This window comes from Paroedura picta, chromosome 4 (genome assembly GCF_049243985.1).
Source record: "Paroedura picta isolate Pp20150507F chromosome 4, Ppicta_v3.0, whole genome shotgun sequence".
NCBI classification, from domain to species: domain Eukaryota; kingdom Metazoa; phylum Chordata; class Lepidosauria; order Squamata; family Gekkonidae; genus Paroedura; species Paroedura picta.
In genome coordinates, this window is record NC_135372.1 from 108,751,285 (window position 1) to 108,779,007 (window position 27,723).

Sequence of the window (27,723 nt, forward strand, 5' to 3'; positions counted from 1 at the left end):
AGAAGAGGGAGGTTAGACGACTAGAGTGAGTGTGGTGGAAGACTAGCGACGAGGTGCCAAGGACATCTCATCATATGCTTATGAGGGCATACGAAATGACGGTGAAAATGGTGATTATTTTGCTGCAGAAATTATTTCTGCAGATTATTTCTGCAGATTATTTCGCTGCTAGCTCTCGCCTGGGTAGATCAGATTCCTACTGCCCTCAAGAAAGGGCGTCAAAATACTAGTAAATTGGACTTAGACTGTGAGGCTTTAGCAGGCTTTTTTGTGGATAAAGTCTTATTACTCTGCTGCAAACATACTACCACAGTTGATAAAGAATGTGAACTAGAAGCTCCGTGGCCATCGTGGGGGGATTAGGTTTGATGGCTTCAGGCAGCTCTCTACCCAAAGTGGACAAATTGCTGGGGTCAGTGAAGGCAACCACTTGTCTCCTTGATCCCTGTCCATCATGGCTGATCCACTGAGGGAAATTGTCAACTTCTCCCTTTCTTTGGAGAGTTCTCTCAGAGGCTCAAGGTAGCAGTGGTTCATCCTCTTCTGAAGAAACCATTGTTGGACCCACGGGTCTCCACCAGCTATTGCTCAGCATCGCATCATGCGTTCCTGGGTGAGGTAGTTGAGAGGACCAGCTCCTGGCATTTTTGGAGGAAAATTCAGCCCTTGACTCAGATCAGTCTGGTTTCCATCCTGGCCATGTGGTGGAGACATGCTGGTGGATGATCTCTGATGGATGATCTCTGGCGCCAACTGGATTGAGGTGGGTTGGCCATTCTCATGTTATTAGATCTATTGGCCACATTTGATGTAGTCGATCATGAGCTTTTGGTCTGCCGCCTCACTGACACAGGGTTAGGGGGAACAGCCTTTTTAAAGAACAGGTCACAAAGGGTTGCGGTAGGGGAGGAGTTGTCGGACCATTTTGTACTCCAGTGTGGGATGCTGCAGGGGGCAATAATCTCCCCTACTTTATAACATCTACATGTACCCTCTAGCCCAGTTGGTCCAGAGTTATGGGCTGGGATTTCATCAGTATGAAGATGACACCCAGCTCTATCTCCTGATGGATGGACAGATCTCCTCCCAGAAATATTCACCAGTAGTTTGTAAGAAGTGGCTGGGTGGATCATGAAGAGTCACCTGAAACTTAACCCCACCAAAACAGAGGTCCTGTGGTTGGGGAGAACAAGGCAGCATCAGGAAGTACGACTCCCCTGCCTGAATGGATTGAAATCTGCACCATTATCCAGGAATTTGGGTGGATCATGAAGAGTCACCTGAAACTTAACCCCACCAAAACAGAGGTCCTGTGGTTGGGGAGAACAAGGCAGCATCAGGAAGTACGACTCCCCTGCCTGAATGGATTGAAATCTGCACCATTATCCAGGAATTTGGGAGTGATCTTCGATGCCTCACTATCTATGGAGGCTCAGATCATGAAGGTAGCCCAGACAGCACTTTTTCATCTATGCCAGGCATGGCTACTGGCATGTCCTTGTAACACCTGGCCACAGTTATCCTTGCAACGGTCACTTCCAGGCTAGATTTCTGTAACTCACTTTATGCAGGCTTATCTTAAATCTGGAAACTGCAGCTGGTACAGTTATCCTTGCAACGGTCACTTCCAGGCTAGATTTCTGTAACTCACTTTATGCAGGCTTATCTTAAATCTGGAAACTGCAGCTGGTACAGAATGCGGCTGCATGGGTCCTCACTAAGTCATCTTGGAGGTCCCATGTCCAGCCGTTGCTGAGACAGCTGCACTGGTTACCGGTCTGCTTCTGGATCAAGTTTAAGGCTATACGTGGCTTGGGCCCTACCTACCTGTGGGACCCACCTACTTCCTTATGCCCCCCCCCTGCAGGGCACCTTGCTCTGTGGGTATGAATCTGCTGAAGGTCCCAGGTCCCCAGGAAGCATGCCTGGCCTTTTTGGTCCTGGCCCCTACCTGGTGGAATGAGCTCCCATAAGAGCTGTGGTCCATAATGGAGCTCTCTGGGCTTTGCATGGCCTGCAAGTTGAAGCTCTTCCAACAGGCATTTGGTTGAGGCTGGGTAAAGGCTCCGGGGTTATGAGAACGGATCCCCCCCTGGTTCCTGGACTAGGTATTAGGCTATGTCCAGAAACATTGGTTGATCTGGGTTCCATTGCCAATTGTTAAAGTATATACCATACTGACTCCAACTGCTTGAAGCATTGTGAGGAGCGGAGTTATGTATTCCAGCTGCCATTTTTAACTTCTAGGTATTTTGAGGGTTGTTGATTTTATGATATTCTGATGATGTTTTTAAGGTGTTCATCTGCAATGCTGGGGGTGGCAGTATCTGTAACCGCTCCATGGGAGTGGTATAAATAAAAGGGTAAGGGGGGTACGGTGGGCCATGTCCAGGATGGGCAAAGGGGCCCATTGGCCCCTTGGTCCCGGACTGACAAGCGGAGAGGCTAATCGGCAGGTGCGAAGTGCCTGCCGATTGGCCCCTCCGCTTGTCAGTCCAGGGCAAAGGGGCCAATGTGCGCTGCTGCCCATTAGCCCCTTGCCCGTGGACTGATGATTCGGGAGGCGCTGTGCGCCTCCCGACCCCCCCTGCACCTTGGCCGACTTCAGGCAGCTGCTGCCGTTATGCGGCTGCCCGCCTATGAGGTAGGTCGTCGGCCAGCCTGGGGAGCCTTCCATTCAGCCCTTGCCCCTCTGAGCCCTGCATGGAAGCGCCAGGGAGGGGGCCAGCCATGGGAGGCTTCCCGCAGCCCTGCAAGGACGCCCGATGCGCCGCGGACGCATAGGCCATTCTTCCCGGGCCATGGGAATCCTCCTGCCCCCGTCCCCCTCCCCGCCGCTCGCCCGTGGCCCTGGGAGCACACCAGACGCGTTACAGGCACATCGGCTGTGCTTCCTCGGCTCGGGCCAACCCTCCTGCGCCCGTCCTCCTCCCCGCCCATCGCCCACCATCATACGACCCGGGGAGCACGCCAGACACATCACAGACTAACCGGCCATGCTTCCCTGGCCCAGGCCAACCCTACTGTGCCCTTCCCCCTCCCCGCCCCCCTCCCTCCCGCCCAGGGAGCACACCGGGCGAATTGTGGATACGTCGGCTGTGCTCCCAGGGCCGCGGGAAGCCGTGCCCGCTCTCTGCCCCACTTGCTGGCTGGGCCAGCCGAGTGCAGGAGCCTTTCTTCTAGTGCCCGCTGTCTGGCAGCCACGGTGGCTTAAATTCTTGTAGATATAAAATAAATAAAGTATCGAACAATTAAAACATCCTTGTCTTAACTGCTACACCAACATAAAGAGCTTTTGAGTTATAAACTGAGAGTTTGTCTCAAGTGTGTGATTATGTAGATACCCAATATCTTGAATGTGCAGTGCAGTCCCCCCGCCCCAGCTATTTAAATAAATTAGTCCAAATTAACAACAAAATACGAAGAGTAGCACTTGTTGAGAGGCCCTTCTGTATGAGATTTGACTGCAGATGTATAAGAGACTTAAGTTATGGAAGCTGAAGTGTTTTTTCCTCATTCTTGAAGGTAGTATTGGCAAGCCAGACAACCTGTTTAAAAGTGTTTAAATAGTGTCATTAGAACATAAGAAGAGCCTTGCTGGATCAGACCAGTGGTCCATCTAGTCCAGTATCCTGTCTCATATGGTGGCCAGCCAGTTCCTTTGAAGGGCATAGAGGTCAAACTCTTGTTGTTGCCTCCTGCCTCTGGAATCAGAGGTATAGTTCCTCAGAATGTGAAGGTTCCTCTCAGTCACCAGGCTAGTAACCACTGATAGACCTGTCCTCCACTGACAGACCTGTCTCTTTTTAAAGCTGTTTATTCCTGTGGCCATCACTATATCCTGTGACAGTAAACTTTAATAATTTTATGTATAAATATTTTCTTTCCATTCAAATGTTCTATGAAGTCAAAGAATGCCACAGTGTAATTGTGCATACTTATGGACACTTTACCTTAACATTGTTAACTATTATATATATCCACTACAACTAAAATGTGCTTTATAAAAAGGGTTTTTGCTTACATTGCCAAATATAATCCAAAACAGACCAATACACATAACTAAGCTTCTTTTGTATCTGCAAATAATTGTTTCAACATAACAAAGAATCCAATTAGGGATGTGCAAAAAACACATGTCATTTTCCAGCTTCCAAATCTGAAAAATATTGATATTTACAAATCCCAATACCAGTTTGCCAATTTTTTCAGCTCCATGGGCCCAAGGCATTTAAAAAGACCCAGATTCCTTTAAATGACTCATTCCAAGCTGTGAAGTTACGTGACTTGGAGTGAATTCTGAGTCTGAAGCATTTAAAGTAATCTTAGCTATCCAGCAGTCTCAAAAAATCCCAAATGTTTTCAGGATTTTTCAGGCTTGGCTATTTCAGTAGTTGGAAAAATCTCACCCCCCTCCACCCAATCTGAATTAATACCCCCCAAATACTGATGAGGTTTGTTTGGGAGTATTTTGGCTTGGATTAGGCAGATACACACCCCCTAAATTCAATATAGTTCTCAACCTTTAATTTTTTTTTTTATTAAATTAAGCAGGAAACCTAATTTCACTGTCTCCCAAATGTTCTTTAATCAATCCTGTTAGTTGGAAGTTATTCTGTCTGCCAGAACCAGTCTTGCAACTTTAGCAAATGTTTAACCACTGATTATAGCACCTAAGCATATTCAATAAAACAATCTCGGGGACCTTTTGTACTACATTTAACATTGAATCAGCCACTGTTGCAATATTTCTGTGCATGCTCACATGGCCATCAGAATGTGGGGAGGGGGAATGTGAGAAGCTTTAACCTTAGAATAAAACCAACATGCACCTGAGAAATATGAATAAACCCTTGATAATCTCCACAGTAATGGATCCCATTGATGCACCATTTTATAACATTTCTGTTATTGAACAGCCAGCAGTGGTCCTTCCAAGTACAGATCTTGTCAATGCATATCGTAAACAACCACGCTACCTTATCTCTCAGGTGTTGACTGCCTCCTCTAATTCTAACAGCAAGGTATACAACTGAGATAAAATACCACACTTAGGTTTTAAAACTAATTCCGGGTTTTATTAAAAAAAATCCATGCCTTCTTAATAAGGGTAGTAAGTACAAGTACCTTTAAATCTGGAAATAAACACATGACTAGTATTTTACTAGCTAACAATCATGTTATCTTTTATTAAATCCTTTTAACAAGCTAAGGAAGCTTCTTCCCATAAATTTATTTGAGTATAATTCTGATCTGCAGCTATGTCCCATTCCCCCTCTACTGATGCCAATGGGGAAATATACAGGGCAGTTCTATTTCTAATCTTATTCTAAAGTGAGATTAAATCATTTATGATATTATTATCTCCTTTATAACATTTTGCTTACTTCAGCAGCACTTGTACTAAAATTGGAATGACACAGAAGATTAGCATGGCCCCTTTGTGTTACAAAAATACTTGACTTATTTGTTTCCTTAGTTGGCAAAAGTATCTGATCTGGGAATTTAAAGCACCTGTTCTCCATAATGGTAATGCTTGAAAATACTTGTCCATTATTGGTAATATTTGGTAGATCAAGTGATTAGTTGTCTTTTAACTAGTTGCCTTTTGACTAGCTGTCCATTTTAAACGGTAATTACTGGGGAAGGCACTGGCAAACCACCCCGTATTGAGTCTGCCATGAAAACGCTAGAGGACGTCACCCCAAGGGTCAGACATGACCCAGTGCTTGCACAGGGGATACCTTTACCTTTATCTTTACCATTTTAAAAGGGAACTATTTAAAGAGTAACTAAAATTCAGCAGAGTTTACTTGCCAAAGATGACTCTTGCCTATAAGGGGTAGCATTATATTAAATGCATATATTTTCAAGGAAAGAACTTCAGAAAAACAAACCTAGAAGAAAAAGAACTGTACTGATTGCCCAATATCAACAGTCAATACAAGGGGAAGGACTCAAGGTAGTCTTCTCAGAAGTCTGCCTGTCCCACATGCACGGCAGGCTAGAGAGGCATGGGTGAGGCAGTGGTGTTGAGAAGAAGGGTTTAAATTAGTTAGGCACCAGGATGCGTTTTGAATGGAAGAGATAGCCTCCAGACTGTTGGCACTTCCAATCAAAAAGATGGCAAAATAGCTTTTAAACTAAATTCTGGCAGAATGCCATTATGACATGAAATTTTTTCTGGTTTGGGATGGTTTGTTTCTAAGTGATGAAATGGTTGCTGTTATTGTTTTAAAATAATTGCTAATTTACTGTCTGATTATCTATTCCCTTCCTCCCATGTGCCTGCCATCATTTCATATTCTGCCTGTTGATTGTGGCAGGTCTCTCAGGGGCATGGATGAAGAGGAAAATGGGGAGGAACTTTAGGGAGGCCCTTTCAATATTCACCCTGGCCTTAACCATGGGCCCAGTGGAATGTGCTGCCTTGCAGACTCTGCAGAACTATAATACCTCTAGGTTCAAATGGGTGGCCGTGTTGGTCTGAAGTAGCACAACAGAATCAGAGTCCAGTAGCACCTTTAAGACCAGCAAAAATTTATTCAGGGTGTGAGCTTTCAAGTGCAAGCACTCTTCGTCGGACTAAGAACTCCTTACATGACCGTGGGAATATATAGCAAAAATTAATTCTGTTACATTAGTATACTGTGTCACACATCCAAATACAGCCAATGAGAATTCTTTGCCAAAACAGCCAATCAATTCCCTTGAAATTCAGTTGTTATTCACACAAACATGGGAGAAATAAAATTGGCTGTGAAAGTGATCAAATATTACCAATCACCATATGTTGCTTGCCCCATCTGTTCCCAGTGAACTTCCAAAACAAGATGGGGATTTGAACCTGTGCCTCACAGACACTAATCTGAAGTCTCTTATACCACACTGGCTTTCATAGGAGGACTGCTGTTGAACAGCTGTAAACAGCCAGGCCTTGTTGAGTCATTCCAGTGATATCAAGTCCTTCAGAGGTTGTTGCCAGGGCTCAGATCACCAACTTCCAGGTGGGACCTAAAGATCTCCCAGCATTGCAACTGAAATCCAGACAAAATAGATATGTTCTCTTGGAGGAAATGGCTGATCTGGAAGGTGGACTCTGGGAGAGGCCTCTCTCCTCCTCAATAGAAGGGCCCTTTAATACAAGATTTCCAAATCTGTATCTGTTGAATGCAGTGATACTTTTAAACCAACAATGTTTAATTCTGGGTATAAGCTTTTGTGTGAACTATGGCAGCTAGAGAATATAATGAGAAACAGTTCCATGGGTGATATATCCTGTTGATTTAATGTTTTCATATTTTAGTAACCTGCTTTGGGTCTTGACATGCCTCTTTAAGTATTTGAAAGGTTGTCACTTGGAGGAGGGCAGGATGCTGTTTCTGTTGGCCGCAGAGGAGAGGACACACAGTAATGGGTTTAAACTTCAAGTACAACGATATAGGCTAGATATCAGGGGAAAAAATTTCACAGTCAGAGTAGTTCAGCAGTAGAATAGGCTGCCTAAGGAGGTGGTGAACTTCCCCTCACTAGCAGTCTTCAAGCAAAGGTTGGATACACACTTTTCTTGGATGCTTTAGTATGCTTAGGGCTGATCCTGCATTGAGCAGGGGGTTGGACTAGATGGCCTGTATGGCCCCTTCCAACTCTATGATTCTAAGACGAAAGGTGGTTTATAAATATCGTGGGGACAGGGCTATAGTCTCATGACTATGTGTGGGAGCAACCAGGCTGTTTAAATAGAATCTTTTTTATTGTCCACAGTGAAAGTTAAATAGTAGGTTAAAAACAATTAGATAATGACCTCGGCCTATCATTTTGGCTTTTAATAGTAGCTCAGATTTGTAGAATAATAATTACTCTCATTTGTGTTGGGCAGTTGCATATATTTGTATGCTGCGGTACATACCTTAAAGAACAATCAGGGAAGTTGAGCTCATTAGATGTGACTCTTTGATGTTGTGACATGCAGGTTTCCTCTTTCTCTTTATCATCTTAAAATATCACACTAAAAATATTTCCAGTTTAAGGTTTTGACATTCTGTTGATGCTTGCAGATTTTAATTTCCAGTGCTTTACTCATCCCTAGATAAAATGTTTTCTAGGAAGCTGACAGACAACAATGGATTGCTTTGTACCCTTGTGTCAGAAGAACAGTAATACAGAATTATTTGTGAGTTAGATGGCAGTGGTTTTCCTGTGATATGACAAGCTTGCTAATGATACTTGATAGGAATATTGTAAAAGGATGATAATATTGTGAAGAAATGTTATGAAACAGTACTTAAAGTTCAGATAGAAAGATGCCATCAAAACCTCAAGGAGGCCATCATGGTTACTGAACAAAGTCAAGGAAAGCATCATAGAATCATAGAACCATAGAGTTGGAAGGCAACTCCAGGGTCATCTAGTCCACCCCTCTGCATAATGCAGGAAATTCACACCTACCTGCCCACCCACAGTGACTCCAATTCCATGTCCAGATGATGCCCCCCTCCAAGCCACCACCCCCAGAACCCCTGATCAGTCTGATCTGGAGGAAATGTGCCTTCTGACCCCAAAGTGGCAATCAGCATTTCCCTAGGCATGCAAGAAAGGGCCATGAGAGCCAAGCGCTGAATAATTCAATTTTGTATAATATGGGGAATGCCAGGAGAGTAGGCAACTTCCTAACCTTGAACAATATTACACTAGATTTAAAGCCTGTTGTACTTTTAAATACAACGGGCGCTAGAAAGGGAAGGAGGGAGGGCAGGAGGCCTTTTGGGCCCTGCGAGTGTGCTTCTAGACCCGGGGGAAGGACTCCTTCCCCCCCCCCACCCAGCAGCAGGCTTCTGGGCCCGGGGGGAAGGTCTCCTTCTGTACTCATGCCATGGCGCCGCTTCCCCGTCGCTTTCATGCCTTCCAATTGGGCCCTCACCCGACTGCCTAGAACTCTTGTCTGTCCTAGTGAGGGCCCTCACCCAGCCCGGCCCCACCCACTCTCTGCCCACTTAGGCCTTAGCCTTTTATTTAACAGCAACCAGCTGTTAAAGATTTTCATCCATGACATCCTGAAGTGCAGAAGCTCATTTTAAGAAAGAATGCAAAACTTAAAATTCTCATAATTTTAAGGCCACGAACACTACATATTTTTACACTAAATTTAAAGGACCCAATATGTCGTTATGGTTTTCATTAAAAAAATCCAAGTATGTTTGGATTTTAGTGCTTTGTTTATTTTTGGTTTTTCCTGCAGGTACATTTTGACATAATGCGCTAGTTCACTTTTATGCTGCCCTTTTACTTCCAACACACTAATTATCTAATCAATATATTAAGTATGCAAATGATTGGGCACTATCACGCCTGCACTAATGTGTCTTCCTTTTAGCAGTTGCCCCTGTTGATTCCATACATTAGACTTCCCAGAGCATACATTTATTAGACCATTCAGTGTTTAGAACAATTAGGCACTTAAGAGTTCTGAAAGTAAACTGATAGTAAAGGCTTATTGGAGTTTTTCTAGCATTAGCACATGCATATATCACATTGTCAGATAAGTGTTACTTATCACACTTCAGGAGCAAAAATTGTCTACTAGTCTGTCAGTGCCCTTGTATGAAAATAATTTATTCTGAACACTGTTCAGTCTTATGCTAAAAGGTTGTCGGTGTTAGTTGCCTGAAAATCCCACCTGAGTTTCTGTACTGCATGGTATTCATAAAAACATAACTATTTGATTCAAGATGTGTGACATAAAGGGATTATTGATACATGGAGTGGGTTTTCATGAGCCATAGAAGGAAGGTCTGTGTGCTTTTAGCCGGTAGGAAGGAAAGTCTGAGAACCAGGAAGGTAAATGGAAAGAGGCATAAAAACAAAGCTCCTGAAAAGAAGGAAGCCGAGGAGGCAGTGGGTTAAGTGTAGAGTGTAAGGTATTGGGGAGAGGTGAGGAATCACTCAAAAGCCATGGAGAAAGAAGATACTAAAGGAGAAAAGGCTAAAAAAAGCTTCCAAAAGCTTACAGGCAAGGGGCTACACAAGAGGCAGATATACAAAGTCACAGAGGTTTGTGTTGAACAAGCAAGACTGTTAGTTGGCTGTAAGTCACAGAAGTATGAACTGCTTGACTTAGGTAGATAACCTTTCTGTTTGCAGTCTTTGTACTTAAGACACACCTGAAAAACAATGGGATGATGAAGAGGCTTAGAGAGATGAATTGTGTCTGATATATCATGTTATATATTGCAAGTTTTTCATGATTTTCTGCTTTTGCTTTACAGGGAAAGTCATCAATAAAGATCTGCGTCACTACCTAAGCCTGCAGTTCCAGAAAGGCTCCATAGATCATAAACTACAACAAGTGATCAGAGACAATCTTTACTTGAGAACCATCCCATGTAAGTATACATGGATATAATAATATTTTGGTTAAGCATCAGATATTTGTAGGAGAGCACGTCAAATATACATTGCATAGTCATAAATACTGCTTACATTAAGAGAGCATAGGTGAGATGAATATTGGGAAAAGAACTGTGTGGGGGAGACCACAACTATATTTGGTGAATTTGTTTGCTGGTGGTAATCCTAAAACTTCAGGTAAGGGGAAGAACACAAGGACATATTTCTGTTAATTTTCTCTCCAGGAATAGGAGAAAAGTATGATATGAGAAGGGAAGCTGCCTTCATCTGAGGAAAAGAGTTGTTTGTTTGTTAGATTTATGTCCCGCCACTCATGGCAAGCCGTCTCATGGCGGGTTTCATGATAATAAAACCCATATAAATCACATAACTCCCCATTAAAACCCCCCATTAAACCAATTACATCAGCACAATTCCTGGTGGCAAAACTATCACCCCCTCCAACAACCCATACGGCTGCCATTCTGTGTGCCAGTTTAGAAAAGTAATTCTAGTATGGCTGAGCTTCAACCATAAAACTATTGAATAGTCTTGTGTGTGCAAACCTTCCCTTGTAGCCAGAAAAAAGTCTAAGGGAATACTGAATCAAAGTCTTGACTGGGATAATTTTAATTTTCACATCTTAGTTTTATTATTGAATGTCCCTTCCTATTGACTGAATTGACTTTACACTATGTAATTCTCCTTTGAGTCTTAGTGAGAAAATTGAACTATGCTGCAAAGTAGGAGTTTGGATTTAAGAGGAAGTGTATTGAAGCGGTTTTAATTAGTGTTATAGAGACATGGCCCAAATTTTCATCAGTGGTACGACAGCCATTTCAGTTCACCAAGTTCCATCGTAAAACATGAGGTAGGAACCCTTCTCCTCTAGGCATTAATAGAATAATTAAAGTGTTAAAATATAGATTAAAATTTGGTTATATTAATTGTATTCTTTAAAATCATCTGGTAATATGCTGTTAAAACGGTGTGGCTCCCTAAGGCCTTTATTTGGAATAGTATAATTTAACTTAACTTAAAATTATTTGGTGTCAGAAGTGAGTGGGTGTTTGATGCAGTCAGTTAGATGATGGTACAAATCTGGGAGTGTTAGAGAGAAAAAAATAACCGGGTAGACTACAAGAAGGCTGAGATTACCTCTGGCAGAAAATATGGAGAAGAAAATCCAGTGCGGTGAAAAAGAAAGGTCCATGGAGTTGAAGAGGAAGTTGAGTCTCTCTTGCTATTACTCAAGCTTCCCAATAACACCTCCTAATTTCAGAAATGCTGAATCAGTCCACCAGAAAAAAAACAAATTGAGTGTGTACTTTGGTTAATTACAGTGTTATTACTACCCATATTTGATAATGGAGAATTTAGCTAGTAAGAAGGGTAACAGTGGAATCTCTACCAGTGTATATCAGGGTTATTCCCTTATAAACTTTTAAATGAACCAGACCAGAGTAAATGAAAGTGGGCTTTATTAAATGAAACATGCGATAACTTACAAGATTGCGGACCAAAACAAATGAAACACGCACGAGAATTTTAATTAAAGAAATCAGGGTTGAACAGGAATAAAAGAGGGAGTAGAGGGGAATTACAACTATTGTCATGACGTAAAGAAGGAGATGCTCTATGGCTCCAACAAAACATCTAGCACATCAGGGACATAGAAGAGCCTGACCAGGCAGTGTATGCAGAATTGCTGAACACACACGCTGATGAGTGCTGGTGTTCAGCTTAAATAGAAAAATTATCATATTGAGCTAAAGTTTGGCATACTAGCCCTCAAACAGTATGCTTAATATGATTTCTGTGTTTGATGAAGAAGCTGGAAGGCAGGTGATGGGTCTGTCCAGAGTAAGGAAAAAGCCTAGGGCGGAACCTTGGAAGCTTCTCATGAACCAAAGCAATAACCATAAGGAGAGATCCAGAGATATAAAAGTGTCTTGATAACCCCCTGGATTACACGGTAGGAAATAGTTAGGGTGGAACATTCTTTGGGTGGTTGGTAATTGGATTTTGCAGGTATGACAGGAAAGGGGAGATGGGGAGTTGATGAGATTAGTAACAGCTTACTGGAGTCCTATTGTCCCAAGGATATGCACCCCAGCTTTGGGTGGGGAGAGAAAGCAAGCAATTAATCACCCCCCAGACATCTCAGTAATATAATCTTGAATCCAAGAAAGGCCTAGAAACCTGATAACTGGCTGGTGTCCATGAGGGCTGCTTGAGGACAGACTGTACCTTTAGTGTATCGATGCCATTGTCATCTATTCCAAAGTCCATTTCTGCCAAACAGCATGTTGCAAAGTGATAGTTGGAGGTGTTGTGGAAGGGTGTTTATGTTTTGGCTGACTATAAGCTGCCCCTCAAGAGTGTTTAGTAATTTACTTTGCATATAGCTTGATTTTTTTTAAAAATGTTTTAACTATGCCTGAAAAGTAGATCACGTTGACCTGAATAAGTTAAAAAATTGATAGTACATGGCTTTCACTCTTTTGTACCCCCCCTAACATGAAGTTGAAAAGGAAACTGAAATTAGCATATAGAAGGAAAGAACCCTGTTTTCTTTATTTTCTCCCTGATGTTCTATTCCTTTACTGTCAGAGTTGATTTGTTTTCTTAGCAGCTAATGGCATGCTCATTGAAACCCCCAACATTCTTTTTGTAGTTGTGATTGACTTTGTGCTCTGTTTGATTCTGACACTAGATTAGTAAAAATTTGTTGTTTATGCAAGAGTTTTAGAATGGCGGCTTCTCATTTCATAGGTTACACATGTTCATAACTAGGGTTGCCAGCTCCAGATTGGGAAATTTTGGGAAATTTGGAGTCTGGAACCTGGGGAGGGTGGGTTTTGGTGAAAACTTGAAAAGTGGCCATTTTCTCCAGATGAACTGATGATCTGTGTCATCCACCTGGAGGTTCAGGGGAAACTGACAGATGGGCTGTGTGGTAGTATAAAGAAGAAATTTCTTTAATCCAATTGAGTACATTCTGCTTGTCACAATTGCCGACAAGTTGCTTTCTCTGTTAACACCTGGAGGTTGGCAACCCTATTCTTGACACCAGTCTGAAATATTCCCATCACCGATTTATCACTTTTAATGAACCGGCCTCCAAGCAGATGAGTGGAACTACTTAAGGCCTTCTCCCAGACTTAAAATGTTGGCAGTCCTTTTGTCAAGAAAATAAAGATTTCATACATTAATTAAAGGATTAAAGTATATGTTACAATGATTTACACCCAGGAATCAAAATGAGTTAACAAAAAGGGAAATGTCTGTAGGCCTATTGGGGGTGCATCAAAAAGTTTCTAAAATGTAATGTAGTTATAAAAATACCGGTATTTATTCATAATACCATTTAAATTAAAAGACCCAAAGGCTCTAAGTATAGCCTCAGATAAAATCAGATCCTATATACATACCAAGGTATCAACACCACTGACTAAACGCATTTCGGCATTGGCACCTTTATCAGTGAGTTGGCATATACATAAGTACAGTATACAATGTACAATGTACAAATGTACAGTGAATTTGATATTGTATTAGCTCCTTTACAAAGACCTTAATAATAGACAATGGACAGTGGACTCTGTGTTAACTGTTAGTCACATATGTAGACCAAGGGACCAGATAAAATAAATGGAGACCTTTAAGTTCTCAAAAACAGGTCCTGGTCAAGGCAAGCATTAATCATGGTGTCCCAGCTTGCATCTTCAGTCCATGTTAGTGTTTTCCAATCAAGTAGGGAGCCAAACCCATCCATTACAAAATTCATTTCCCCTTTCTTATATTCCGTATTTATGTGTATGCCAGACCATTGATAAAGGTAGCAATGCTGAACTGCGATTGGTCAGTGGCATTGAGACCTTAGTATGTGTATAGGATCTGATTTTATTTGAGGCTATACAAAGAGCCATTGGGTGTTTTGAATTTAAATGTTATTGATTAATGCAGGTATTTTTATAACTACATTACATTTTAGAAACTTTTTGGTGCGCCTCCAATAGGCCTACAGACACTTCCATTTTTGTGAATGTTTTTTGCTTCCTGGACTCTTGTATGAGTTAAGATTTTTCTCCTTTTTGTAGTGGAAAATATTTTGTGCCTACATATTTTTTTTGCCCGATGTTTATGTCTCGGAGTGCTTATGATTGAGTTTTCTAATCATGAGTTTGCAGCAGTAGTAGCATATTATATAGCAGTCAGTCCTTTTTCTGCCAACTGTTGTGACAAGCTACATGTTTAACAAAGCACAAATCCCAGAAAACTTTACATTTGTTTCTTTCCCTTCTCCCCTCACCCCCAGGTACTACAAGAGCTCCACGAGATGGGGAAGTCCCTGGGGTAGACTATAACTTCATTCCAGTTGAGCAATTTAAAGCATTAGAAGAAAGTGGAGCCCTCCTAGAAAGTGGAACATATGATGGTATGTTTAAAAACTTAAACCAATCCACCAGCTAACTTTCAAGATGGGCATTGTTCTGTCATTGCAATAATATAGAAGAAGAAGAGTTGGTTCTTATATGCCGCTTTTCCCTACCCGAAGGAGGCTCAAAGCGGCTTACAGCTTACGGCTCTCCGCACAACAGACACCCTGTGGGGTGGGTGAGGCTGAGAGAGCGCTGATATCACTGCCCGGTCAGAACAATTTTATCAGCGCCGTGGCGAGCCCAAGGTCACCCAGCTGGTTGCATGTGGGGGAGCGCAGAATCGAACCCAGCATGCCAGATTAGAAGTCCGCACTCCTAACCACTACACCAAACTGGCTCTCTATATACACATATATACACAACTGGCTCTATATACACATTAATCTTCCCTTCTGAGTCCTACTTTTTACTATACTTCTTGGTAATATTCCCACTAATTTCACATTGTGAAGATATATTATCTGGATACTTAACAACCTAAATTCACAAATTCTGAAGAGGAAAAGTTGGTCTAGCTTTCAAAGGGTTACATAGAAATAGGTTGTTGGTACTTTATAATCTGACTGCTGCAGATCTATCCTACCTGTGTTTACAGGCACCCATCTGAATGATGTTTTTATATCAGGCCATTAAATGACGACAGTGCACAATGCATAAATCAGTTTGGTTGGGGCCAGTGAACTCTAGCAATAACATCGCTTGGGTCCCTCTCTGGATGGATCTCCCCTGAAAGCTGGATTTGGATTGTGGACTACAAGAGCTACTAATAGCACAGCACTATAGTGATTATCCAGCAACTAGTCCGACTGTTTTAACCTTTTTAACAGGTTTTGATAATTAATGTGTTAAATTATTTAATACATTGTTTTTATAAATTACTCCATAAATTATGGTTTTTACTGAAACTGTTGGAAACTGCCCCAAGTCAGCTCTATTGAGAGGGGTAGTCAGTAAATACATAAAAAAATTTAAATAACATATTTTCAGAAGGTAGCCACGTTGATCTTAAGTAGAACTACTAGATTTGAATTCAGTAGCACCTTTGAGATTCTAAGCTCCGAAATCTTATATCCTGACAATCTTGTTGGACTCTGAGGTACTACTGGATTTGAATATAACTATTATAAAATATATCTGTCCTATGAAAATATAAATATCAGCTACAAAGTGAATATGAAGTAGATAGCCTTTCAGCAAGCAAACTCTGCATCTCATTCAGAATTCTCATTCAGAGCCAGCTTGGTGTAGTGGTTATGAGTGGTGGCCTCTAATCTGGAGAACTGGGTTTGATTTATAGAATTATAGAATCAGAGTTGGAAGGTACCTTCAGGGTCATCTAGTCCATCCCCCTAAACAATGCAGGTACTCACAACTACCCACAGTGACCCCAATTTCATGCCCAAGTGATCCCCCCCACCAAAAATCTCCAGAATTCAGCTTGGCCTGGAGAGAATTCAGCTACCATCCATTCCCCACTCCTCCTCCATATGCAGCCAGCTGGGTGACCTTGGGCCAGTCACAGTTCTCTCTCGGCCACACTGGGTGTCTGTTGTGGAGAAAGGAAGGGAAAGCCATTGTAAGATGCTTTGAGACATCTTTGGGTAATAAAAAGCAGAGTACAAAAACCAGCTCTTTTTCTTCTTAGATATATCTGGCTACTTAGTAATATATATTCATGGTGAAATTTTCAGATGACTGCTTCAAAATGAGAAAAGCAGCATTCTGGATGTTCAATTGCGTTACCATCCTTGTGAGACATATCAGTAGTAGTAATGACGATAGATTTCTTTACAATAGAACTGAACATATGCCTGGTTCATAGGTTCAGAAGTTCTAAATTTAAAGCATGCTGAAAGCAGCAGGATACAGCTTCCCTACCTCTTCCTTAGCCTTTGATCTAGGCAATTTTTTATATAAGGGTCTGACGCTGTATGGAGATGTGAAGGTGATTTTAAAAACTGCATGAATATGAATTGCATAAATGGAGCTTACACTGTTGAGTCTACATGTTATTTTACACCTGTGAGGATGTATTTTCCCCACCACCCAGTAAACAAACTGTATAGAATAGAGTATTTTAAAAACAAACAAACTGTAGGCACTCAATGCTGTCGGAATTTCTTCCACCTTTTTTATGAATGGCATTGAATAAAGAACTGAAGAAAACAAGGTGATTTGTCTTTTAACAGACTCATTTAGCACAGAGGCTTTTGTGTATTTGTGGTGTCTGTGGGCATATATAGATGTAAACTGTTTGGAATTTAAATTTTTGAATGTATGGAGGTTGTGGTAGGACCATATCCCTGTCCTACCACTGCATCGAGCAATGTTTGTTTGATTATACCCACCTCTCCTTTTGGCTCAAATCTGAAGCCTTCCTTCAACCGAAGGAGCCTGTCTCAGTGGAAGAACCACTTAAATTTGGAGGAAGGCTCACTATGCTGGAGGAAGTCTACTTGGATAGTGGTTGAATCCATCCAAGTATTATGGCTAAATAGAGTAGAAGTAACCTATTTTACCATTGTTCTGAACCATAAGAGTAGGTGGTCAAGTCACTCAGGCTGCCGCTACTGCATTGCTGAGAGTAGGAAAAACCTATTAATGTGAAGCTGGCACTCCTAGTGGTTTTGTGAGCAATAGAGCTAGGTTCTTAGTATTGACAATCTTGTGCTAAAAATACCTAGTTGCATAGTTATAACAATACTATGATCCTTAGGAGTGACTCAAATATGCCCTTGTACGTCTGAAAGGTCATGCTCTTATAGAAGAGCTGTTTACAGTTTGTGCTAACATGTTATATAAGACAAGTGGTCAATGGGATATTAAATGTGAAGATGTTTTTTTTAAGCTCTGCCACAAGTAGGAGTACAGAACTGCTACATAATGTACCTTTTATAGCACTCTGTAAGCTCATATTCAAGTCCTTGAACAGAAAAGGCAAAATTCAGTTTTGCCATGTTATTTTGCCATCCCTACTCTTCCTGCAGATTTAAATTCTGGAATCTATGGTTATAGAAGAGTTTGACCATATCGGTATTTGCTTCCAGGGATAATATGTCACAGTGCAGAGTAAGAGCTAATTGACTACATTAAAAAAACACATATAAGAGGTCTAGCTATTATATATGAATCTCACCTGTAATCAATCAGATCCATGTACTCTAGCAATTGTTTTATACATGCACATGAATGAGCCATATGTGCTGTAAGATTATGTGTTCCATTTGTGTACCCATGATGTGATAGAACCACAAGTTGACCAGAATTGACTCAGCTCATTAGAAGATGTCTGAGGGACTTTGATTATGAGATTACATTGATTAGATGCCGCAGAGTGTGTTAATCTTTCTCAGTTGGCAATAAAAATGCCAAACTATCCAAGCTAACTCCTCCAAAGTATAGAAGGGCATTCATGCTTGCACACCTGAATGCCCTAGATTCGGAGTGATATTAGGAAGCCTCACTGACTGAGAGCCAATTGCTTGGTGTAGTGGTTAAGAGCAGCAATCTCTAATCTGGTGAGCTGGATTTCATTCCACGCTCCCCCACATGCAGCCAGGGTGACCTTGGGCTAGTCACAGTCCTGTTAGAGCTATTATATCCCAGTCCTATTAGAGCTGTTCTCACAGAGCAGTTCTGCTAGTTCTCTCTCAGCCCCACCTACCTCACAGGGTGTCTGTTGTGAGGAGAAGAAGGGAAGGAGATTGTAAGCCACTTTGAGACTCCTTCAGATAGTGAAAAGTGGGGTATAAAAACCAAGTCTTCTAAATCAACATTTTCCATTTTATATTTATATACTTCCTATACAAAATAACATGTTCGTTGGTTGCTATTGCCATAAATCTTTCTGGTTTAAAATTGAATAAACCATTTATTCAGGGATATGCTATCAGATCCTTTGTCTGGTAGTCATGGTGGCCCTATCATGTGGACCAAAAATATACTCAATGAGGGCCACCCAAGGCTAGAGTAGACTTTTCTACAAACAAGGGGAACTTCCAGGTTTGCTGAAAAACCTTAAATATTAAGGAGGAAGGATTAAATAAAACACAAAACAATATGAAATTTAACATCTTATAAAGCTGCTTTGTGAAATCTTGACCACTGTTTTGATCCAGGTAACCTTAGCCAACATTCCCTGGACAGCCCAAAATAGTGGCAAAGATCTCATAAGATCTTATTACTTTAGAATTATTTACTATTTACTTATTATTATTTAAATATATAATGGGGATACAGTAGGAGAAGGATGAGAGAAATGCTCCATCCTTGTGACATGGGAGAACTAAATGTTTACCTGATCGTTAACATTGAGGAAGCAGAAGTCAGCTGCCGGTGCCTCGAGCCCCCGCCGCCCCCGTCACTGATCAGAGTTAGAGCTTTGTAGCTCCGGAGTGTTCGCGAAAGGCTGTGGAGGAAATGCATACCACAGGTTAATTTCTACTAATTTACACAGCAATAAAGTTGCCAGGGCAAATGGTATGTTCATGTGATTGCTGAAAAAGGCAGACTATCAGCAGCAGGCACTCAAGTTCCCATTGGTAGACAAGAAACTGTGAGCAGAAAAGGGGAGGAGACCAAAAACATGCTGACATTTATGCATCAAACAAAAACTGTTCTCAGTACTGTAACACAAGAAAAGTCACTCTAAAGCTAGTTTCAGAAGCCTTACTGATAAAACGCTGTCGGAACTGTGGCTAGCATTTGCAATGCAAAAATGAACATAACACTATGGGTTTTGTGCTGGTTTTGGCAGTTTGTGAATTTTCCATGATGCATAATACACCCAGGAAGAAGGGTAGAAAAGTGGAAGCCAGCAACAGGGGGTAAAAAGTAAATATAGCATTTGTTTTTGATAATGTTCTTGACGTTTCAAAATATCCTTGAAAATTAGCAACTGTATCTGACCAAAATTTTGCATGATTATATAAGATCAGCTGGTGATGGTGTCATATATGAAGTCCTGAACTATTTTGGGGGATCAGCATAAAATGCTAAGATAGTTTAAGCCTTGGCATTCCTTTTTGTGCTGTGAAAAAATCCCCTTGTGTGAATGTAAGCCAATTATTTAAACTTTTGTTTCAGTACACTTTATTGAAAAATACTGGTAAACTTTCAAGTGAGGAAGCAGATTAAAATGGAAGTATTTTTAACTTTCATAGGTATAATTCAATATTGAGCTAATAGCTTTATTGCAAGAACAAACTGTCACCTGAAACCATGGGATTAAATCTCCAGCTGTGTATTTTAATTCTGACTTAATTCTGACTTTGTATAAATTGCTGTATCATGTTCCTGCATGAAACTAAATTTGTTCTTAACTTCAGCCTGCCAAAAATTAGATTACTCCATATTAGTTAATTATGATTTGCTGTATGTAAAAACAGAACTGATCTTGATTTTCACTGTTCTCTGTTACTCCACAAATCCCTTCTGTAAGTCTCGTTTGGAGGCATTAGTGAATGAAAAGTAAAATAACCTCTCATTTGTTAGAAACTACATGAAGGGCGGTGGCTTTAGGATTATGTGATTTTACTTTGATATGCAAGAGCATCAGAAATATACTTATGTGTTGGGAAATTATAGTAATTGGTGACTTCTTGCAAAGTGCTACCTAATTATGCGTGTATTAGAGATAAATGTGTAGACAAAGATGTGGGCAATTCATGTTTGTACTCTACCTTTAGCTTTTGAGGAGCATGTTGGGAGAGGAGGCACAGACTTCAGTGAAATTTGTGGGTGTGTGAGAGCTATGTCCACTTGGGGAAGATCATGTCTACAGTATCTAATGTACAAACTTTCACAAATGCAGTCACAATCCTTGAATGAACTTATCAATTTTGCTACTGTTACATCAAATAGGTTTAAACACAACCAGACCCCAGTGTGTGATGCGCTTGCAAATAATCAAGTGTCACATTGCTTCCAACTTATAGTAACCCTATGAATGAAAGATCTCTAGAATATACTAACATTGACAACCTCATTCAGATCTTGCAAACTGAAAGCCAGGGCTTCCTTTATTGAGTCAGTCCATCTCATGAAACTGCTACTGTTTTCCCCCCTCTTGTTTCTACACAGCTTTATTAGCAATCCTGATTTCAGAAAGAAACAAAGAACTAGGACAGCAAGGGATTCTAACAAAGCTGTGTTGCAACCAGGGGGGAAACGGACAACAAAAGGAAATGAAATTGGAACCTATCTGGAAAATACCACTGACTGCTGCACTGGTGGAAAAGACACAACCCCCCCCCCTTAATTTTTATGTCTTTTAAGAAGGGCATGGCTATATTTTAAATGAAGGACAAGATTACTCCAGTGCACTGTTGTCCTGGTGTACCCAAAAGCAAATGTATGAATTGTGGATCTCACAGATACCTCCTTTCTTTAAATGGTCATGGAAGTGACAAAAATGTAACAGTATGATGTCTGAGTATCTTAGTATCCAAAAGTTAGATCAAATATCTCCATTTACTTTGGTTTAAAGTCTTGTTTCTAAGCCATTTCACAACATTTCACATTTTAGATAAGCAAGACTAGGGTTCCTAGTCTTCCCCATCGGATGGAAATGCTCAATTGTTGAGACAGGATTTCTCCACCACTTGCTTGCAGATCATATTAATTCAGCATGAATTATCTAAGCCTTAGGCTAACTCTACAGGTCAGATGTGGCAGTTAGACTGAATAAGGTGCCTACATTTTTCAAATAGAATGATTATGTTGGCAAAAGCCTTGCTCATATTATCATTTCTAATTATTATGCACATGTTTTTCTCTTTTTCTTATATATGCGTGGATATATACAAGGTAATTTCTATGGTACCCCTAAACCTCCAGCTGAGGCCAGCCCATTTCAGCCTGATCCAGTGGACCAAGTGCTTTTTGATAATGATTTTGACCCAGAATCTCAAAGAAAAAGAACCACATCAGTCAGCAAGATGGAGAAAATGGATAGCTCCCTTCCTGAAGAAGAAGAGGAAGAAGAAAAGGAAGCAGTTAATGGTAGTGGAGGCACAGGTCAGTACACTTGAGTACTTAGTGCATTATACACTATGGATCTGGGAAGAGTGCTTTACCTCTAGTCTATATCATTTCTGTTACCCTTTTGTAGACTGTTATGTTCTTAGCTCATAGTAAATTAAGCATATAACCAAAATCTAGGAAACACTTATTCCCAGTTGGGAATTCCCTCTGGATCAGTTTAGTTTCTCCCTTGCTTTTCTCTAGAATAATCTCTTAAATCTTACACCCTTTGCCTTCCTTGCGGTTTGTTCCTTCATAATTCAATTTGTAATAATTTTTCCTTATTCTTCTTAGCTCACTTCCTTCCTGGCTTAAAAAAGAAAATGGTGGGGGGAGATGCAGAGCTAGTGTTTTTTCCATTAAGCCACCTTAGCATCTTCTGTTTGACCGTTTATGCACTGGGAACTTCACTGCCCCAGCTCTCGTGCAGGAGCACAAATTGGAGGTGGATGAGGTGCACCAGGCCAAATACTCCCCCGTGTGGGTACAGGAAGAGGTGGGGCAACCTGCCAGAACTAAAACTCCAGCCTGCAGCCTGGCATGAAACGTCCAGTGCATAAACAGCCTTTGACAGGTAACTTTTCATGGTCCTCCTCTCTAATTAAGGGTGCACACCTTTAAAAAATGGTACAAAGTTAAAATCCTCTAATGATCTTGAAACATCAACTATCATTTGGCCTTCTCCTTTAGGCCATTGCCAGCTATGAACCACAGATATTATAGGGCAGTGGTCTCCAACCCCCGGTCCAGGGACCGGGACCGGTCCATGGATCAGTTGGTACCGGGCCGCGGCTCCTCCTCGTCCTCCTCCCTGGCTGCTGCCTTTCCACTCTGCCGCCAGCTCACCTTTGGTGTTCTCCAGTGGCCACCTTGGCTGGGGCTCCCCTTTGGTGTAGCACTGCACAGCTGCTGCTGGCAGTGCCCCCCAGCAGGCAGTGGGAAGTCATGGGCACCGGTGGGAAAGCAAGTGGAGCAGGGGCTCAGGCGGCAGTGACGTCCCTCAGCAAAAGACTACCCCCCCCCCCAGTCTCAGTAAAATTGTCAAGCGTTGACCAGTCCCAAGTGATAAAAATGTTGGGGACCACAGTTATAGGATAGCTCCCTTCCTGAAGAAGAAGAGGAAGAAGACCATTGTTTGGATGTCTGACCTATACTTCTTAATGCCCTCACATATGTTGATTGCTTCTCTACTTCTTAGCTTGCAGTATGTATGATCCCAGCAAAACTGGCTGGCCCATGTGTGGATAATGAAAACCTCACAACAGGGCATTCACAGAAAAGATAAGATACTCCATACATATTTGGGGTTTCCTAGATCTAAAGAGAATTGTGACTGCAAGTTAACTAAAGAGGAGAAAAACTAGCCTGATAAGAACTGAAAATGCTCCACAAGGGGCAGAATTCTCAGAATGATTGAGTGGCTCCATTAGTTAGATCATGAATTTCAGTTTATTAATAATGTCGCCTAAAATTCCAATTTTGTTTCCCTTATAATAATCTTTTTTGCATGTCTGGTACTTTTTAGAGGAAAACGGAGTATATTCTGCAATTGGTAGCACCAGTGTTATTCAGTGCAAGGACATTCAGTTAAATGGCCTGCATAGATTTCATCCTAGATTTGTTTTTCAGCCAAGGCACTAAGCCAGTTCTATCGGAAGTGAAATTCATTGTTCAAGATTTATTTATTTAAGCTTCAAAACAGCAAAGAAATATGGCATAAAATACTGAGGAAAATATCTTTTGCTTGGCATTTGCTTATAACCAAGACAAGGACATGCTTCCTTGTGTGCAAAGTAGCATGAAAATATGAAAAACGATTTCCCTTAAACAATTTCAGAAAACAAAGAAAGACATTTGGATTCTTCTGACTGGATGAAACCGGTGCCTAGTTACAATCAAACAAGCAGTTCCATGGATTTCAGAAACTATTTATCAAGGGAAGAAAATCTAGAGCCTCTGCCCAAGAACTGGGAAATGGCCTACACAGATACAGGAATGATCTATTTCATTGAGTGAGTAGAAGATGGTTCCTTTTGTGTCTTGTTTAATTTGATGGTTCTTTTTAGCCTGTTTATATATATAGATATATGTTAGTGAAAGCTATGGTATTTCAGTGCAGAGAGTAGCATAGAAAATATCTATGAAACCTTTCTGGCTTAATATTTGAAAAAATGTATTTCTGAAAAGCAAAAATCTATATTGATTGTACTATTTGATAAACATAAAGAATCCTTTTGTGGAATGCTGCTTTGCAAAAAAAAATATAGAGTAATCTGAAGTATTTATTCCTAATTATAGTATATTTTCATGTGTTTCAGTTAAGGGGATGTTTTTGTCTAGTGTCTATTGCCATTGGTTGCAATTAAAAATATATAGCGAATGTCTTTTGACTGAAACTCTGTAAAATTGTATCATCTGTTATTATAAATGTCAATTATTTTGCATCTTTAAATAGATACATATTTAAAATCAGGCTGAATAAAAGCTATTTATGGGTCTGTATTGAAGGGAGGCAGAAGGAACATGTGTATGTTTCATTTAGTCTGTTTGTTCTCTGCTGATCTTACACATACACCCACACAGTTCCAGAGTCACTGGATTCATCATGCGCTAAATGTTGAGGAGTTGCTAATATTTTCTGACAGCAGTAACCTAAGTTTACCTCAATCCAAACAAATATGCTGTTTTGCAGTGTAGCTATATAAACTGTGACAATGAACACATACCTCTGAAACCAGGCTTTCATTTTCATGAACTTCTGCTTCACAGTTGGAAAGAAAGAGAGTGTGTGTATGTGTACTAGTGTGATGTAACATTTAGAGTGGCTAGGATTGCAAATACCTAGGTCTAAATCTCTGCCTGACAATAAACCTCACAGATAACCTTGAACTAGTCACAATCACAACCTTTACCTATATCATAAGGTTATTGTAAACATGAATTGGGGACTGATGAGCACGTATACAGTCCTGGATTCGTTGGGGGAAACGGAGGATGCTGAATATCGAATGCTTATAAAAACACTTTTGTTTGGATAGTACTCAATGTTACCAGTTTCATCGGTGGTAATTTTCAAGCAAGTGTAAATACAATTTTATTGTATCTTGAATCTAAATTCTGGAATATTTAGTATGTGAAATTGATGTTTTTAGCTTCTACTCCTATGTCAATCCCTTCAGTTTATAATTGTAGCTCAGTAGTGGAAGCAGTTACATGTATCAGTTTCTCATCCAATTAGCACTTGGTTGGGGAAGAGAATACCTAAATAATTATGCCTTGCAATTTCATACCGTGGTGATATGATTACACGTGGTGGAAGGTACCTTTTGTATTAAGTTATTCTTTAACTGGATTCTCTGTGTCTCTCAGTCATAACACCAAAACCACCACCTGGCTGGATCCTCGTCTTTGTAAAAAAGCCAAAGCTCCTGAAGACTGTGAAGATGGAGGTAAGGAGCTCTCTGCCCTGTGTAAAACTTAGTCTAGATGTTGTGGAAGGCAAATGACAAAAAATCTATGGACTGCACCTGTCTGCATAACTGGATACTAGTTTTGTACTCAGAAGATAAAACTAAACAATTTTGTGGCTACAGTTAAGAAGTTAGTTAGCCTGGTATTGCATGGGTTAGGATAAACCTTGAGATTTTCTGTAGTTCAGCATTAAGAAAACATGCAAAAATATTCTAGGCACAATGAAAGTAAAATAATGAGCTTGGACATCTCCTACTTCAATGTACTATTAAAGGTAACAGGAGAACAAGTAATTCAGTTGCTTTACAACCTTTGGCAGCATCAGGAAGAAATGATTGTATAAATTGGTAAAGCAATCGCTGTGCTCACCAACTTTAGTGACACGCAAGTATAGTATCTTTCTAAGATAAAAGCACATATAAACTTGGCTGTGGTAGAATAGGTTAATGGTGACCCGGTGTCACAATATATGAGCATACAGGCTACAAGAAGTTACTTTTCTTTCATCTTTTTCTTCAAGACTTGGAAGAGTGTGATGATGCTCTGTAGATGTTTTTTGCATTGTCAGAATAGCAGTAAAACTTACCTAATGAATACATTAAAAAAAAAAAGATAGGAGTCAGTTTATTCTAAACTTTACCACCTGAACACTCATGTATATGTATAAGTTAATTTTGATTAGCCCTATGTGCTACAAGTTATGAAGTGCATGTGTAAAATCGGCCTCAAGGAGGGCGTGTATAAGTGTGGAATTCTTCCACCCTCTATTCTACTGGTTATGGCTTCTCATCTCAGGCTTTTCCCTTTGCCTCCCTACACTCTCCCCCCAGTTATTATTGCTCCCTTTGATAGTGTTTGTTTAACATTTTGAGTTGCTAGATATCTGAACTAAGGCAGCTAGCTTCTATGACATTTGTGAATGTGCAGACATGAATAAATTACCACAATTTAACCTAGGTTTTTTGGGATGAAAGAATTTGGAACCAAGATTTAACAATATTCTATAATATATTTAAATTTCACACCAACACCTTTCAACTATTGGTCATTTGCGGTATGATTAAATTATTTATAGTTAGTTTACTCATCTGCGTTTGTACTCCCATTTCTTCAAGCATGGCTAATCAAAACCAGAGTTCAAATACCAGGACCATAAAACAAAATAAATTGAATACACTTAATTTCTAGGTGCCTCATCCTTTTTCATGCAGATATTTTGGAAAACGGAGTAAAGGAAGAAAGTAGTTTTAGAAAAATGCTTTTCTTCATATAACAGAGGGGGTATTAGTTTGTTCTGCAATTTTAATATTACATTTTGTTTCACTGTACAGGATTTAGATTTCCTTCTCTAGATAAATGTATTTAATGAAGTATCTAATTGAAAAAATTTCCATTGTAAGTAGAAGACCTATATTAGCTGATCTATAATTTGTTCAGCCATGTGGTGCATGAGATGTTTCCCAGTAGCTTTTATTAAGCTGCTCAACTGTTTTGTTTGGGGTTTTTTTCCCTTATAGAGCTTCCTTATGGCTGGGAGAAAATAGAAGACCCACAGTATGGAACATACTACGTCGAGTAAGTTATGTCATAATTAAATTAATCATAGCAAAACATGGCATTATTAATAATTATTCTGCATAAAGAGTTACTATTTATAAAGCAAAATTATGGAGGCTGTATTCATATATCTTCCAGTGGAATCAAGTAACATATGTCCAGATACATACATTGTATCTATGTACCATGGATCATAATTTAGTATGAAGTAGATCTCCTTAGCTTTCTGCCTATCTTAATTTCCTCTTAAAATAGATGTTTTGGGAGCCACTTTGACAATGATCTGGAAGTCCCATTTATCCTGTTTATGTGCCAGAGACTATATATATGCGATGGAAGTGCTTTCTTTTCCAGTATGCTTCACCACCACCCTTGTGCATCGCATCTTTTGTACAAATAGTTCAAGTTTTCATGTTAAGTCCCTTTAACACTGAGATGTTAGTTGTGTCTATCAAAACACATATGGTGCACCTCATTACTTTGAAGCATCTATAAAAAGGGGGTGCTTGGTAAACCCTAGGTTGCTTTAGCACAGACCAGTCATTATCGGGACTGGTTGGGGGATATCTCTCAAAGTCACTGGTAGAAGCTCCCTCTGGAGTCAAAATGTTCGAGGGGGAGAGCCATTCTCAGCCTGTGGAGCCAGAGCTCCATGTACCTGTTGCCTGTCCCTGGAACTGCCTGGGGGCTTGTCTCTGTCAGAGCACCTGGGCCTTTGAATGGTTGCTTCATCAGCTGCTGCCCTCAGCCTGGTGGGGGCTTGCTCAGGTCCTTGGCTCCCATTCCAGGATGCCAACTAGGGCCACTGAAATTGTGGGAGGAGGGAGAAGTCTGCCTTGGG

General features: G+C 40.6%; 1 protein-coding gene across 5 annotated transcripts in view; it reads left to right on the forward strand.

Annotated features, from left to right (window-relative positions):
• MAGI3 (membrane associated guanylate kinase, WW and PDZ domain containing 3) overlaps nucleotides 1–27,723 on the forward strand; it is a 172,417-nt gene that overhangs the window by 55,196 nt on the left and 89,498 nt on the right. For 4 of the 5 annotated variants that reach the window (XM_077334930.1, XM_077334933.1, XM_077334931.1 and 1 more), the window contains exons 2-7: nucleotides 10,266–10,382; nucleotides 14,708–14,827; nucleotides 21,639–21,848; nucleotides 23,692–23,866; nucleotides 25,224–25,303; nucleotides 26,843–26,900. In XM_077334930.1, coding sequence (XP_077191045.1) covers nucleotides 10,266–10,382; nucleotides 14,708–14,827; nucleotides 21,639–21,848; nucleotides 23,692–23,866; nucleotides 25,224–25,303; nucleotides 26,843–26,900 — 760 coding nt within the window. The remainder of the gene's footprint in view (nucleotides 1–10,265; nucleotides 10,383–14,707; nucleotides 14,828–21,638; nucleotides 21,849–23,691; nucleotides 23,867–25,223; nucleotides 25,304–26,842; nucleotides 26,901–27,723) is intronic. The other variant, XM_077334932.1, reaches the window with a different exon arrangement.